This window comes from Carcharodon carcharias, chromosome 5, assembly GCF_017639515.1.
Source record: "Carcharodon carcharias isolate sCarCar2 chromosome 5, sCarCar2.pri, whole genome shotgun sequence".
Classification (NCBI taxonomy): Eukaryota; Metazoa; Chordata; class Chondrichthyes; order Lamniformes; family Lamnidae; genus Carcharodon; species Carcharodon carcharias.
The window spans coordinates 139,595,076-139,612,662 of NC_054471.1; the positions used below are offsets into that span (position 1 = coordinate 139,595,076).

Below are 17,587 nucleotides of genomic sequence, written 5' to 3' on the forward strand. Positions count from 1 at the left end.
TAATTATATAATGAAAGCAACAATTTACTCAAACTTGCAATTAGAACCTTAGATTCACTTTTAGGGATGAGGAGACAGCATGTCATTTCAAAGAACAGTCAGCGACTGAAACTCCATGACCATTCCAGTGTTCTCATGCTTTGCGTACTATGTATACTTTAAAAGACTTCAAACTTCAACTGGACTGATTCTTCAAACTGGACTTACTAGTTAATTTAATTTAACTAATATCAGTCAATTATTCATTTTTTTTTAAATTCTAGCATATTTTGTGGGGACTGATCATCTTCAGCATAATGATCTCCCTTTTTAAACTTGTCACATAGGGTCTCCACAATGCTGGTTGATCACCTTCAAATCAACCATCACCATTTAGCATTTAGCAGGTAGTTTTCCAGCCAGATGCCCTTCCTGCTGCCAACCCTCCCAGTTATCAAAGTTGGGGTCTAGCGTCAATAAACACTGGCTTGCCTGCACCAGTGGTTGGATATTTTCATAGTCAACAAGTCCTGGAATGGGACTAAAACCAGGGGCCTTCCAGATTAGAGGTAGGAGAGCTACTCAGTGAGGCTTCAGCTATCTTTAGTAGAATGATGAATCTCCTAAAGTATCTTTTCCCGATGTAATACAGGTACAGTGTGTCAAAACCAGCAACCTCAGGACCGAAGCATTGCCAGATTTCAGATCCTGCTAGATTTTGGGTCGGGCTTTTATGACTGTGAGCCAAGCCAGGTCAGGTGGGGTCAAGGGTTACGTGCAGCATGGAAATAGACTGGCGCACAAATGGCAAAGTGGATAACGAATCTGGTTCCACACTGTACCAATACAGTGCCTAGGTGAATTATCCAAGTATTTTTTTTATTTTGCTTAATTAAAATTGATGCAGGGCACATTCTGAAAAATACCTGGTTTTTGGACAGCCGGATTTGAGACAGACACTCCAACACTAGGAACTGTAATTTTGATGCATTTCCAAATAAGCAATTGAATTTATAATTGTGACTATTGCATACCATTAAATGCATTCACCACTATTAGCCTCCCCTCAATTCTAACAATCTGGAAAATTAGATAGGTGTAAAAGAACACAGAGGGACCAGGTGGACTGGATTCACAATTCCTGTTATATTGATTTAGCAGCACAGTAACAACAGAAAGCCTAAGTGCACACAAAGAATGGCAATAAGGTATCAGAAGCCTCTTGCGGAACTGAAGCAACACTAAATGTCAATGCCTTTAGAGCCATCAGATGTGGCAGATGGGTAAAGAGAAAAACTTCTGCCAACCTCCCAAAGTGTGACTCACTGCACCGGGCAGGCACAAAGGGAAGAGATGAATATTGTGGGTCAGAAAGCCTAGTTCATGCATCTCTCACTGTTTTGAAAGGCAGGCAGGAATATGGGACAGAACAACATCAGGAAGAGGGGAGAAGAAATAGTCAAAATCTCAGAAGTGGAGAGGGGTGGCAGTGGGGAGCGTTGGGTAAGAGACCTAATCTTCACAGGCTTGAAGATTGTGGGAAGGCGAATAGCATTGCAAGCCCCATTGAAACTAGAACCAGAGCTGGCAGCCTCGATCACAGGCAAATACAATAAGTGCATTTAGGAAATACCTTGGTAAATTGTGTGAAATGTCTTTATTAGTCATCTATCATCATACATCCAGAACGTAATAAGAAAAATGTGTTTAATGTCAACACATAAATAGCACTGAAGAGCTAAGCTCCTTTATAGAACAAATAATAGGAGAGAAAATTCTTACTTTTCCCTTTTGTTCCTTTAATGCTTTTGGAACTAACTGGTAGGGCAAATGTGTGACACTCAGGCGAGGGGATGGTCGTGCTGGAAAATTTGAGTTTGGCACCTCAATCCAAGGAACACGTTCTATTGCTGGTTTGCTTTGTACAACAGCTGGGTCACCATCAGAATAAATTAAACTCATTATTTGCTGCATCCATACTGTGCCTGGTGTGCAATAGAAAAAATTAGTAATTGAAAGAAAATTACAGGTCAGGTCCCTCATTATACAATGCCTGTAACCTTTCACCATATAGAATAATGGGCTCACGTTTAACTCCAACCAAATTGGCATAAGTGAGATGATAAAGGCTCAATGAGGTCAGTAGACTAACCATCCCATTTATGCCAATACTTTTGCTGCCATCATTTCTGGGACCTTCTAACAGATGGCCGAAGTACCCACCAGTTTCCAGCCATAGGCTTTCTTAATAGAAGATCTAGGTCTTATTATATACATACACCTCGCTTGGAAACAACATTGCGCCATGCACGCGCCAACTAGTCTTACTGGCGGTTTAGCCAAAGGGCCCCCAAAAGGAAATTTTAAAGAACAAAAGATCACAGCATATAAGTTGGCTTGTCATACAAGATAACCTAATTTTTTCAGCACCAAATGCCTGTTTAGGCCTATATGCAGTATATAAATTGGCCCTCCCATTCCTTGGCTAATAAATGCATATTTTGAGCTGAAAAATTGATCCCCACTCTAAATGTGAGTACAGTTCTTAGATACATGTTTAGGGTTATGGATGTGTGTTCATACATTGGCATTATAAGTCACTCATGGAAGCAAGCAGGTGATATGGGATGTGTTGCCAAGAATCTGCGCAGGAATTTAAGACATGCCCACAAAAAGCAGACAGCACATGGCAGCCAATGAGCAGAAAGGGTTCTCCTGAACCACACTGATGGTTCACATTTTATACTCAGCATTTCAGTCCACCTTGTTTTCGGAAGGATTCAGAAACTTCAAAGGTTGACTTATACATCATGATCTATGGTACTTGTGTCAACTTCCTTGTAATACAACAGTTCTCTTGGTATCATGGGATTATATCACACTTTAAGTCAATGAACAAATGGATGACAAAAATATAACCAACTCCCACAACCATAATCCATATCTGTAAGGATACCACAGAGGCAAATGACTGAGAAAATAGTCAGGGATGAGTTACGGGGGATGGGGACAGGGTGAGGCATCTATGGACACATTATCCTAGATTTTCACTTGTCAAATATCTGAATGAGAAAAATGATTTGACCTGGCCAAGTAAGCAGTTAGTGTCAGGTCACAGTTCATTTATCCAGTTATTGTAAAAATATATGTTTGGTAGTTTATAACCTATGTTACAGTTGACTAGAATGTTCATCCTACTGTTTTCCCACATCAAGGGATATAGGATGAAAACATCTTTGCAAGGGGCAGATGTGTTTGATGGTGGCATCATCCATGATGAAGATGTCAGAAATGGCAGATGGTGATCTATTTGTATGCGGAAGCTGGTGAGACAGAAGGTGAGGACAAGGAAAACCTGATCATTTTTCCGGGAGGGAGGGCAAAGGGTGAGAGAGAAGTGTGGGAAATGGAATACTCACAGGCAAGGGCCTGGTCAATCACAGTGAAGGACAATCCTTGGTTGAAAAAAAGGGAGCCACATCAGCAACATTGATATGGAAGTTGCCATTGTTAGAATAGATGTGACAGAGACAGAGAAGCTGAAGAATAGAATAGAGTTCTTATAGGAAGGGGGGATGTGAGGGTGGAGAGGCAGTTTAGTCAAGGCAGCTTTGGGAGTTAGTGGACTTATAATAGATACTGGTCAGCAGCCTATGCCATGAAATGGAGGCAGCAAGTCATGAAAGGGAAGGTAAAATTCAGAGAAGGATCATGTGAAGGTGAGTGTAGGGTGGAAATTGGAAACAAAGTTGACAACATTTTCCAGTTTGGGGTGAGAGCAGGGAACAACACTGATACAATCATCAATGTATTGGAAAATGAGGTGAGGGTGGGGGCCTGAGTAAGACTGGAAAAGGAGAATGTTTCATATATCTCATGTAAAAGCAGGCACAGCTAGGACCCATATGCATTCCCATAGCAACACCTTTTATTTGGACCAAGTGAGTGGAGTCAAAGGAGAAGTAGTTCAATGTGAGAAGTTCAGCCAATGGAGAGGAGTGGTTATGGATTGGGATTTGTTGGGCCCCTGTTCAAGGAAGAAACAGAGAGCCCTCAGACAGTACTGGAGGGAGAGTGAGGTGTAGAGACGTCGGAGGTCCATGATAAAAAGGAGATGGTTAGAGCCAGAAAACTGGAAACTGTTAAAGTGGTGAGGGTGGCAGAAGAATTGTAGATGCAGGTGAGAAGAGGTAGGAAAGGGGAAGAAGAAAATGCTGAGATAAGAAGAAATCAATTTAGTGGGGCAAGTGAAAACTAAAATTATGGGTCTACTAGGAAAGTCCTGTTTGTGGTTATTTACAATGGAGGTAGAAGTAGGCTGTTTGCAGTTAGGGACGATAAGGTTGAAGGGAAGATCTCTGGAGGATAGGTTTGATGCCAATGACAGGGTTGGACCTGAGAAAATGGAGTGCAGCAAATTCAGTATGAGGCAGGTTAGAGGGAGGGAAGCAGAAAAAACTGAGATGGCCAATGTCACATCAGCAGTTCTCAATGAAAAGATCTAGAGAGGGTAAGGGGCCAGAGGGCTTGGTCCAGGTGGAACGTGAATTTTGAAGACAATTGGGACTATTATCTTGATAGGGAAAGACTGAACAGGCTGGAGCTCTTTCCTCTAAAAAAGTGAAGATGAGCAAAGACCAGCTAGAGGTCTTCCAAATTATCCGAAATATTTTGCTTTTGCTTTACCTGGACATTGAACTGGTAAAGGCACGATCTCGGAAACTAGGAGTAAAGTCTCGCCCCCCTGAGTATGCTGAGACACTGAATTAGAGAATTATCTAGATAAAAAGCCCAAAATATAACAATGGAGGGCAAAGATAGGAAACAATATGATTCACAGATGAGCAAGCCATCCAACTTTTTAAATTTAAAAGTAAGTTAAACAGAAGTAGAAAGCAATGGTTAAAATGTCTGCAAGGGGTCAAGAAGATATGGAGAACTAGAATTAGACAATGGGTCAAGCAGGACAGTCCAGTTTTGGTATTTTGACAAGGAGGTAGAAGTGGGCTGTTGGGAGTTTGGGGCTGTTCAGGGTTGGGGGCTATAAAGTTAGAGCCTCTGGAGGGAAAAAAGCAAAGGAATGTCCACAGGCTAGTTAGTGATTTTTATTAAGCTACAGTGCTCATTTCTTTATTTGCTACAAACTATTGTAAAATTAAGATTCTTTTCATTCCTTAATTTCACTTGTTTTAATTGGATAAGATGAAGAAAAACAGAAATATAGCAGCAGAGGCTTATATTTGCACCTACCGTATGAAACCAAAAGGTACTCCCAGGTCCAAATATACCTAAGCTCACAGTGAATGAATAGCAGAGCTTCTATAATAGGCCTGGGGTCATCAGTACCCCATACACTGGGTTCCTCAGCCAGCAGAAAGAACCTCTCTGCATCCATCCTGTCAATCCCCTTCTGTATCTTGAAGTTTCAGTGAGATCGCCTCTCATTCTTCTAATCTCCAGAGATTATAGACTTAATTTACTCAGCCTCTCATCACAGGACAAACCTTTCATCCCAGGACCAATCTAGTGGATTATTGCTGTACTGCCTCCAATGCAAATATATCCTTCCTTAAATATGGAGACCAAAACTGCACACAGTATTCCAGGTGTGATCTCACCAAAGTCATGTACAACTGTAGCAGCACTTCTTTATTCTTGTACTCCAATCCCCTTGCAATAAAGGCCAACATACCATTTGCCTTCCTAAATGCTTTCTGTACCTACATGATAACTTTGTGTTCCTTATACAAATACACCCAAGTGTCTCTGAACATCAACATCTACAAGTTTCATACACTTTTAAAAAATATTCTGTCTTTCCATTCTTACGACCCAAGTGAATAACCTTACACTTTCCACATTATACTCCATCTGCCATCTTGTTGCCTATTCACTCTGCCCATATCTCTTCATAGTCTCTCTGTGTCCTCCTGACAGCTTACCTTTCCATCTAGCTTTGTATCATTAGCAAACTTAGATACATTGCTCTCTGTCTTTGTCTAGGTCATATAATTTGGCTTGTAAATAGATGAGGCCCCAACACTGATCCTTGTGGCACCCCACTAGTAACAGCCTGCCACTTGAGAATTCCCCACTTTTTCCTTCCTTTCTATTAATCAATCCACTACCATGAAAATATATTATCCCTAACTCCATGAGCCCTTATCTTGCCTATTAACATTTGGTTGTAATCTTCAAAGAATCCTTAGATTCTGGAAAAGTCCCAGTGGATTGGAAAACTGCCAATGTAACACTCTTATTCAAAAAGGGGAGGGAGACAAAAAACAGGGAACTATAGGCCAGTTAGCTTAACATCGGTCATTGGGAAAATGTTAGAGGCTATTACAAAGGATGTAATAGCAGAGCATTTAGAAATGCATGATATAATCAAGCAGAATCAGCATGGCTTCATGAAGGGGAAACCATGCCTGACAAATTTATTCGCCGGGATTTTCCGACCCCACCACGGCAGGTTCCCCTGCGGCGGATGCGGTGAGCCATTCAAATCTTTGTTGACTTCGGTGGGACTAGACGATCCCGCTGGCTGAAGGGGCTGAAAAATTCCTCCCTATTAGAATTCTTTGAGGAGGTAACAAGCAGGATAGATAAAGGGGAACCGGTTAGATGTATTATACTTAGATTTCAAAAAGGCATTCGATAAGGTACCGCACACAAGGCTACTTAATAAAATAACAGCCCATGGTGTTGGGGGTTAGTATATTAGCATGGATAGAGGATTGGGAAACTAATAGAAGACAGATAGTTGGGATAAGGGAGGCATTTTCAGGATAGCAACCTGTAACTAGCGGAGTGCCACAGGGATCAGTACTGGGATCACCATATATATTGATGACTTGGATGAGGGAAGTGAATGTACTATCACCAAGTTTGCGAATGGCACAAAAATAGGTGGGAAGGCAAGCGGTGAGGATGACACAGAGTCTGCAGAGGGATATAGACAGGTTAAGTGAGTGGACAAAACTTGGCAGATGGAATATAATGTGGTAAAATGTGAGGTTATGCACTTTGGCAGGAAGAATAGAAGAGCTGAATATTATTTAAATGGAGAAAGACTGCAGAAATCTGCAGCACAGAGGGATTTGGGGGTCCTCGTGCCTGAATCACAAAAAGCTAGCACACAAGTTCAGCAGGTAATTGGGAAGGCAAATGGAATGTTGGCCTTTATTTCAAAGGGAATGGAGTATAAAAATAGGGAACTCTTGCTAAAACTATACAAAGCACTAGTTAGGCCACACCTAGAAAACTGTGAACAGTTTTGGTCCCCTTGTCTAAGGAAAGATATACTGGCATTGGAGGCTGTCCAGAGAAGGTTCACTAGGTTGATCCCAGGCATAAAGGGATTTTCTTTTGAGGAGAGGCTGAGTAGGTTGGGCCTGTACTGGTTGGAGCTTAGAAGAATGAGAGGCAACCTTATTGAAACATATAAGATTCTTAGGGGGCTTGATAGGGTAGATGCTGAGAGGTTGTTTCCCTTTGTGGGAGAGTCTAGGTCCAGAGGGCATAATCTCAGAGTAAGGGACCACCCGTTTAAGACAGAGATGAGGAGGAATTTCTTTTCGCAGAGGGTAGTGAATCTGTGGAACTCTTTACCACAGAGGGCTGTACAGGCTGGGTCATTAAATATATTCACTGCTGAGATCGACAGATTTTTAATCAGTAAGGGAATCAAGGGTTATGGGGAAAGGGCAGGAAAGTGGAGTTGAGGATTATCAGATCAGCCATGATCTCCTTGAATGGCAGAGCAGACTTGCTGGGCTGAATGGCCTACTTCTACTCCCATGTTTTATTGTCTTATCGAATGCCTTTTGAAAAGTGAAGTATATTACATTTCCTGGTTCCCCTTTATCTACCCTATGAGTTACATCCTCAAAAAACTCAAACAAATTTGTCAGTTTCCTTTTCATTAAAATATGCTGACTTTGTCTGAGCATAGTGATTTTCTAAGTGCATTGTCAAGACTTCCTAAATAATAAATCCCAGCGCTTTCCAGATGACTGCTGTCAAGCTAACTGACCTTAGTTCACAGATTTTTTCTCTCCCTCCTTTCTTGAATAGCGGTGTCACATTTGCTAACTTCCAATCTGCTGGGGTCATTCCAGAATCTAGGGAATTTTGGAAAATCAAAGCTAGACCATGTACTACCTCTGCAGCTATCTGTCTTAGAATCCTAGGATGTAGGCCATCAGATTCAGGGGATTTGTTGCATTTTAGTCCCTTAAATTTCTCCAGTACTTTTTCACTGCTGACATTAATTTCCTTAATTTCTTCACTTTTTAGCGCCTAGGTTATCCTCTATTTCTGGTGTGCAACTTGTGTCTTCTGCTGTGAAGACAGATACAAAGTATTTGTTCAATCTCTCTGCCATTTCCTCATTCACCATTTTGGTTTCTTCTGTTTCTGCTTCTAAAGGACAAATATTTATTTTAGCTGCTCTCTTCCTTTTTATATACTTGTAAAAGCTCTTGCAATCTGTTGATGTCGGATGAATTTTATGGGGGGTATATTACTCACCCCCATCTACATTGCAAAAGTTGGTCACATAACGACTGACTTAAAAAAATGCCACCCCACAGCAATAGCTGGCTGCCAGTGGTCTAAACAAGCAGACAGTGGGACTTCTGCCCCTCAGTGGGAGACAGTCCTGCCCTCTAGAGCTGCTGGACATTATGATTGGCTGGTAGCTCTAAGCAGTCCCAGCAGCACCAGATGTCAGTAGTGAGTGCTGATGGGATTGCAAGCAGGCCCAGGAAGAAGAGAGAAATGGATCGCAGAGGGCCTGGGCACAGGTAAATCTGGGATTTTTGGGCGGGGAGGAATCAGACACCCTGGGGAGGGGGGGCCCGAGGAGGGGAAAATTTTGGGGAGTTTTGAAGGCCAGGTGGGGAGGCACAAAGGAGGCCGGTGAGATGAAATGCCCCTATGGTGCATAGGGTACCCTCCAAAGGATGGACACCTGCTTACCCAACTCAAATGGCAAAAAAGCAGACTTGTCACTCTTGCCTGCCTGCCCAGGCCAACAGCTTTATGGCTTGGGCAGCATAATATTCAGGTCATTCAGTCTGTTAACAAGCTTAATTGATTTTTTCAAAATGCCGGATAACCTGTCGATTTCAGCACGTGCCCACCTACCATATTATGGGAAACTGGCATGTTGATATCTGGTTTGCAACCTGACATCATCATGCCGGATTTTATGCACGTGCAGGATAACAGAAGCCCCGATTTGCAAATGTAAAATCCCAGCCTATATTCCTGACTATTTGCTCTCTTATTCTAATGCTTCCTTTTTTATCAACCTTTTGGTTGCCTTTTGCTGGTTTCTAAAACACTCCCAATCCTCAGACTTGCTACTGTCTTTGCAACTTTGTAAATTTCCAAGGAAATCTGGAGCCAAAAGAGCTTGCCAGTGGCAGTCGAGATGATTAGCGTTCTCTAATATTGTGCCTTACTCCTGCCAGTCTGGTATGGGGAAATAGCAGTTTCTGCCTATTTGTTTTTGCAGGCCTATCAAACAGGTAACCGTTGTTCAGAGAGACAATATTTTTAACTCCTTCCCCATTGAAGAGTAATAGTGCATGACAGGATGTGCTGCTGGGTTTTTCAAAGATTATTGCTCCATAAGAAGAGTCATAATGACTCGAAAATTTAACACTGTTTGTCTCACCACAGTTGCTGCCAGACATGCTGAGTTTTTCCAGCATTTTCTGTTTTTATTACTGCTCTATATATTGCAGGGCAACATCTGTCTCACAGGCTGCAGGCAAGACAAACATTTATCCCAGGCTTATTTGAAGGTGAAGGCAAATTGAAAGAATTTTCCTTGGGAACCCAGGTTACCTACTTCAAGTTACAGACACAGCAGAGTGCAGACAAAACAGGCCAAGCAGATACCAGGATTATTATCGAGCATATCATCAACATCTTGAAGCAAGAAGTTTACAGTACAGCCTTGATAAAGTCTCTAAGCGTGTCCTCTTCTATATATTCCACCAGTTTGTAGTACAAGGAAGACTATCCACAGAGAATGAGAGTCAAGACACAAGGTGTCGGAAATCAGGGCCAGAGCAGGACTGCTGGAAGATGAGGTGAATAAGTCCCGCTACTTTAGGTGATTCTTTAGTATTAAACATTTGGGTTAATAAAGTTTTAATAAAATTACTGAGATAAGTTGTTAGCAAGTTAGAAAAAGATGGATGCTACCCACGGGCAAGAACGTGGAATAGAGCAGAGCTAACTGTATGGGAACCAAAGTCAGTCATATTGTAACAAGAGGAGGACTGGTATCTCTGCTAAAAGGCTAGAACAATGGGGTTAGAGATGCCATCTCAATGTTAAGACATACTTCTCTGTGCTGCATAGTTGCAACTGATTAACATCCCCAACAGTCAAACTAGATGATGTATGAGTGTCAGATGTTCTGTGTATGTGACATCTCTGTAATTAGGTAGTGGGTTTGTGTGTAAGCCAGTGATTGGTTTAGTAAGGTTTAATCATTTTTGAATTGTACTCCTCCTCGAGGTACCATGCTCTAAGAGGGCATTGGTGACCATGGACTTCCATTGGATTGGTCCACCAATATGCTTGACAAAGTACTTCAGTGGTTGCCATTGCCTTCTGCAGTATAACTGACCAGAAAACTCCCCCGCTCTTAACACCTGCCTTCAGATGTACGGGAAGGATTTACAGGCTGATAATCAATCAATAAGATCCACATTATGAACACACCTGCCATGGCCATCAAGACCTGAAGCGGGACGTGAATCTGGAGCTTCTGGTAGGGTGAGGTCACCACCATTGCACCATAAGACCTTTTGAATTGTAGTAAAGGTTTAAAAAAGGGGAGTGTGTGTTTGTGTTGGGTGTTGTGAGGAGGATGCAAGGAGGCTTCAAGAGGACTTGGACAGGCTAAGTGAATGGGTGAGAACATGGCAGATGGAATATAATGTGAATAACTGAAGTGAAGTTATTCACTTTGGTAGAAAAAACAGAAAGGCAGAATATTTATTAAATGATGAGAGGTTGGGAAGTGCAGGTGTCCAAAGGGACTTGGTTGTCTTGTTCATGAATCACTAAAAGCTAACATGCAAGTGCAGCAAGCAATTAGGAAGGTGAATGGAATGTTGGCCTTCATCGCGAGAGTGTTTGAGTTCAGGAGTAAAGATGTCTTGCTACAGTTGCATAGAGCTTTGGTGAGACCTCACTTGGAGCGTTGTGTAAAATTTCGGTCCCCTTATCTAAGGAAGGATATACTTGGCACACAGGGAGTGCAATCAAGGTTCACCAGATTAATCCTTGAGAAAGCAAGCTTGTCTTATGAGGAGAGATTGAGGAGACTGGGTCTGTATTCCCTAAAGTTTCAAAGAATGAGGAGTGATCTCATAGAAACTTTCAAAATTCTGACAGGGCAGGGTAGATGTGGGCTGGTGAATCTAAAACCAAGGGACATAATATCATGATAAGGGTAGGCCATTTAAGACTGAGCCTGAGGAGGAATTTTTTTCACTGAGGGTGGTGAATCTTTGGAATTCTCAACTCAGAGAGCTGTGCAGGCTCAATCATTGAGCATTTTCAAGACAGAAATCAAGACATTTCTGGAGACTAATGAGTCAAGGGATATGGAGATAGTGTGGAAAGGTGGCCTTGAGGTAGACGAAGAGCCATGATCTAACTGAATGGCAGAGAAGCTCGGCGGGCTGATTGGCCTGCTCCTGTTCCTATCAAAACCTCTAACCTTGAGCTTTTTCTGCTTAATAGATATGGTGAATGCCCTGCTGGTTATGTGTGGAAGGCCTTGTATCTTATTGGGCTTGCTCCTGTGGTGGTCTTAAAACTCATTCAGCCATGTCTACCACTGATGTGACTGGCTATCCTGTCAGTTGTCTGGCACATTTGTTGTCATTTGCCCAATGCACTACATGGATGTGACAAATGTGGCATCGCGCTGAGACACAACAGCCTCTTCTATGTATTTGGGTTTACATTCATTGGCCATTTCTGGCAGCAATCAACAACAATAGCTTATATTTACATAATACCTTTGACATAATGAAATATCCCAAAGTGCTTCACAGAACCATTATAAAGCAAAATTAGACACCGTGGCACCCAAGGAGATATTAGGGCAGATGGCCAAATGTTTGGGTAAAGAGATGGTTTTAGGGGGTGTGCTAAAGAAGGAAAGAAAGGAAGACAGGGAAAGAGGTTGAGAGAGTGAATTCTAGAGCTTTGGGCCTAAGCAGCTGGAGGCTCAGTCACCAACGGTAGAATGATTAATATCAGGGATCCTCAAGAAGCCAGAATTAGAGCAGCACAGATATCTCAAGAGGATTATGGGTCTGGAGGAGATTACAGAGATAGGGAGAAGCAAGTCCACGGAGGCATTTGAAAACAAGGATGAGGATTTTTAAATTGGAACCAATGTAGGGCAGTGAGCACAGAAGTGCTGGATGAGCCATGGACAGTAGAGTTTTGAATTACCTCAAGCTTATTGAGGGTAGAATGTGGGAAGCCACAGGAGTACATTGGAACAGTCATGTATAGAGGTAACAAAGGCATGAATGAAGGTTTCAGTATTAGATGAGCTGAGCCAAGGCCCCAGTTATGGAGACAGAAATAGGCGGTCTTAGTGATGGCTTAGATGTGTGCTTGGAACTCAGCTCAGGGTCAAATATGGCACCAAGGTTGTGGTATGGTTCAGTCTCAGGCTGTTGCCAGGGAGAGGGTAGAGTCAGTAATTAGAGAATGGAACCTGGAACAGTGACTGAAGACAATGACTTCAGTCTTCCCAATATTTAATTAGAGCAAATTTCTGCTCATACAGTGCTGGATGTATGATAAGCAGTCTGATAATTTGGCAATACTGAAGGGTGCTGAGAGAGGTGGTGGTGAGATAGAGCTGGGTGTCTGGGTGAGATAGAGCAGAGTTGTGAAAACTAAGGCTGTGCTGTCAGGCAATGTCACCAAGGAGTAGCATGTAGATGAGAAATAGGAGGAGGTCAAAGATAGATTGTAGGGGACACTGGAAGTAACTATGCAAGAGCAAGAAGAGAAGCCACTGCAGGTGATACTTTGGCTACTAGTTGCATAAGAATAGAGTCAGGAAAAGGGATGACACAGAGAGGTGATGGAGGACAATGGTGTGGTCAATCACTTCAAAGGATGAAGACAGGTCAAAATGGATGAGGAGGGATAATTTTCTCTGTCACTGTCACATAGGATGTCATGGGTTGATTACGGCACATTTAAAGGAGTAAGGGACAGCATCTGGAGAGAGAACTGTTAACAATATCAGCTAACATGGGGATGAGGGAGGGAATTTGGGTCATCAGCAGGTTAATGAGAATAGCTTGAGGGAACAGAAGGTGGATCTTGGTCAACCATTCTGTTTTCCATCTACTTTCAGGTTTGCTACCTAAATTGTTCATGTGAAGGGTGCTGTAACATTCTTAACTATGTTGCTAAGGAGGAATTTTCATTTAATTTATATTAAGGTATTTCTATCAAGTTCACTTCAGCATACAAGGGGATAAACTGACCTGACACACACACTTTCTGGGAAAGTGTATTCCACCCTGCAGCTGGGACCAAGTAACTCAATTGTGTTCTCACAAACTATCAGTTTGAGACAATGGGATTCATTAACTCTAGTATGTGATGGTTAGACTAGCCTAATTTAATTCAGCCCAGCAGAAGATAGCTGTCAGGGGATCTAAACCTATAAGGATGGTAGATTTGACTGACTGCTTAAAAGGCCCATCTCCAACATGGAGAGGGTTAGAAGTCAAATCTCTGGCTTCCTGTCAAGCTGAAGCATACATTAAGTTTGCAGAAATTTAAGGTATTTATAAATATAAACAAAAAAATAAAATCTTCCTTCACAAGTTGTGTTTCTATTTCACATCTACATTCTATTCCTTGGTAACACCATCTGAAAGCACAGGCCTGGATTTTCGCAATGATGGACAGCCTCTCTATCATTGTGCAAATGGCAAAGGAAGCTGAAATCTGGAAGTACCACCCCCAAACCTGACACCTACTATTTTCATAGGGAAGGGAATGGGCCTGGGCTGGGATTTGTACATATGCTTTTCACAGAGGCAGCTGCCTCCTGTCATGTCTGGTTTTCATTAGCCAGGACTGGAAATCATGTCGTGGGCAGATTAGATCTGATAGGAGAAGGTCTAAACTTTGCAGGGTACTTTGGGGAGGTGGGTTACCCTTTTGAGATGGTAGGGTATCCCTTTGGAGTGGGAGGGTACCTCTTTGGATATGGTCCTGGGACAGGTGGAAGTCAGGTGCGTTTTGTGATTGTTAAAAGTTGGCATGATTGTGCTTAGAAAGTACACAAGAGATGTCAAAAGCAACTGTCAAGTTATCAAGGCATTTAAAACTATTCCCCCTTCAATTATCATAGTGGGGTTCCTTCCATTTCACAGTTTGATTGACAGTTCCAAGTGGTTATAGAGATTTGAAGTGGGACTAGGAAATCAAATGCTTGTTTTTATAAGGGATTAAGCACCTGAATGAAATGTTTGTTCTTATAAGGGATTATGTAGTTGAAAGAATGTAAGTTTAGTAAATGGGTTTTTCTGAATGAGAGTCTTTTTTAAAAAAAGTCTGTAATAGATACTTAGACCTTTATTTTATTTAATCTCAGCATGGTTCCTGAGACCTGCGAATGTTGGATACTGGGTGAGTTGGGTGGGTGGGAGCATTTGTTGGCATGAGTTGGCACTAAGTTTGCATATGGGCTATAAAAGGCCATGGGGGGGTTGGCTGGAGGGCATAGGCTTGCATGGAAGGTGTGAGGCGCTGGGTAGTGGAAATGAGGTGACATTGGTTGGCATAGATGAGGCATGGAGAATGTGTTGGGGGGTGAAAGGGTATGATGGGTGAGGGCTGGAGGGCTGTTTTTTGTTTTAATACTTTTCTAAAAATCTTTGTCAAAGTGCCAGTGCACCGAGACAGGCCTTCCATGCAGCTAGCCTCTGCAACCGGCAGCCTCAGCATTCGTTCCAGGGTCACCTGGCACGACTCCCAGAGAAACCAGCCCCCCACTTTCCACCCTTCATAAACTTAAGGCCATCAAAAACTCTGCTGCCCGTTCCTAACTTGCAGGAAGTCCTATTTTCTTATTAGGCAGTCCTTGGAGATTGAGAAAGGCAGAGTTAACATTTCGAGTCTGTATGACTCTCATACGGACTCGAAACATTAACTATGTCTTTCTCTCCAAAGATGCTGTCAGACCTGCTGAGTTTTTCCAGGATTTTTTGTTTTTGTTTCAGATTTCCAGCATCCGCAGTATTTTGCCTTGACCCTCAAGATTGAGGATGGCTTGCTTCCACGCTGATTCAATGGGTTCCAAGACAGCTGATAAATTCAATTTGCAACTCTGCCACATGCAGAGCAGGTGGTGCTTGGAGGGTCAGGTGGGTGAGTTGTCGATGCCTCAACTGTGCCTCTGAGTGTGCCCAACAACCCTTGTTATGTTTGCTGCCTTCCCAATTGAGCTTTCTCTGTTTAGGTTGTTCACAAGCCAGGGACTCTCATGAGTTGGCGGGGATGTTTGACTTCTCTTGGGATGCTTTGAGGACATCCCTAAAGCATTTCCATTGTCTTCCTGGAAGCCTCCTGCACCCATCACCACTGTGTTCACTGATCTATGTTGGCTCCTGGTTAAGCAATGCCTCAATCTTAAATTTCTCACTCTTGTTTTCAAATACCTTTATGGTCTTACCACCCATACACCTGCCTTCCAAACCCCCAACACCACCAAATCTCTATAACTGCCTCCAGCCCTGCAAGCATCAGAAACACTTGCACTCATTAATTTTGGCCTCTTGTGCATCCCCAATTTTAATTGTTCCACCACTGGCAACTGCGCCTTCATCTGTCGAGGCCCTAAGCTCTGGAACACTCTGCCTAAATCTTGCTGCCTCTCTACCTCGCTTTTCTCCTTTGAGCATACCTCTTTGACTAAGTCTGCCCTCAGATTTCCTTGTGTGATTTAGTGTCAAATTTTGTTTGATAATTTTACTACATTAAACAGTGCTATGCAAACACAGAACTATACAAAAACAAGACTAGCGAATGTCCTCAGTAAATGTCTTCAGATATAACAAATCAGGCAGAGACTGCTATGCCACACCAAATGTTGTCTACCACAAAGTTGACCATCAAGGTGCAAACTATCATCTCACGAGATGGAAGGCTGCCAAAGGCAAATACAAGCACTGTATTGTTAAAGTGACGTTTGATCGATATTGGGCATAACTGTGTCAAATGTGTTACTTATGTGAGAAAGACAGTAGGAATTGGGTTTAATTTCACTGAAAACTTCATTCTATTAATTCAATGTACTGTATTACATGGTAAAATATATTAGACTTCTGGTTCACAGTTGACCTCATCACACCAAAGAAGAGTTTATAGAATTACATAGAATTTACAGCACAAAAACAGATCATTTGGTCTAAATCGTCCATGAACCGCCTCCTCCACCCACCTTCATCTAACCTTCTATTCCTTTCTCCTTCATTTTTATTGAGCTTCTCCGTAAGTGCATCCAAGCTATTCGCCTCAACTTTTCCTTGTGTAGCGAATTTCATATTCCACTGTTTGGGTAAAGAAGTTTCACCTGAATTTCCTATTGGATTTATTAGTGACTACCTTATGTTTGTGGCCCCCAACCTGCTCTTTTGCCTTTTAAGTGATTGGCAAAAGAGCAAATTGTGATAAACAAAAAAAAAAATCTTTTTACGCAACGAGTGGTTAGGATCTGGAATGCACTGCCTGAGAACATGGTGGAGGTTTTCAAAAGGGAATTATATTATTACCTGAAGAGGAAAAAATTTCAGGGCTACAGCAAAAAGGCAGGGCAGTGGGACTAGCTCAGCTGCTCTTGCCGAGAGCCGGCTGAGACACAATGGATCGAATGGCCACTTACTGTGCTATAACCATTGTTTGATCCTATGATTCTAGTTTTAGGCTTCATAGTCTTGAAGACTTCTATGAGGTCACCCATTAGTCTGCCTTCTAATGATCAGAGAAATGCCCATGGGGCACATGCAAAAATCACAGTACACCGTTCACAAAAGGGATATTGATTTACAATCCCACGTTTTGCTATCATACAACTATTTATTCCACTGTAAAGATCAACCCAGTTGGAGGGAGCATGGGATCAGCTTATAGGAGAAGCCAATTACATTAAATTTCAGACAACACAGACACGTAATTCTTAACTGCTGGCACCAGTGCTTAATATGGCAGCTCTCCTGCAAAGGTGCTGATTTAAAATCAAATATTTGCTACTGGTTGGTGGCAGGCTAGAGTTATATAAGAGCAGTTTGAACAATAATCCCTGAGAGTCTTCATGTACATTTAGAAATTAATAAATTTCTTACCAGATTTTGGGTACGTCACAATGAAGACATCTGTGTCCTTTATTTCATAATGTTCCAGTTGTTCTAAATGCTCCTTTGTGTAGATAGTGGAAACAAAGTTACAACCTTTGTACTGAAAGTAGTGATTGTTAGTTGTGGACATGCTTGCACTGTTGAGAAACCTAGAAAAGAGAAACATCAAT

At 42.2% G+C, this 17,587-nt stretch overlaps 1 protein-coding gene across 1 annotated transcript in view; it reads right to left on the reverse strand.

Moving 5' to 3' along the window:
* LOC121278251 (amine sulfotransferase-like) overlaps positions 1 to 17,587 on the reverse strand; it is a 59,476-nt gene that overhangs the window by 35,080 nt on the left and 6,809 nt on the right. The window contains exons 3-4 of the mRNA XM_041188478.1: positions 17,406 to 17,566; positions 1,762 to 1,964 (exon numbers count right to left, since the gene is read on the reverse strand). Of these exons, the coding sequence (XP_041044412.1) occupies positions 1,762 to 1,964; positions 17,406 to 17,547 (345 nt within the window). The 5' untranslated portion in view covers positions 17,548 to 17,566. The remainder of the gene's footprint in view (positions 1 to 1,761; positions 1,965 to 17,405; positions 17,567 to 17,587) is intronic.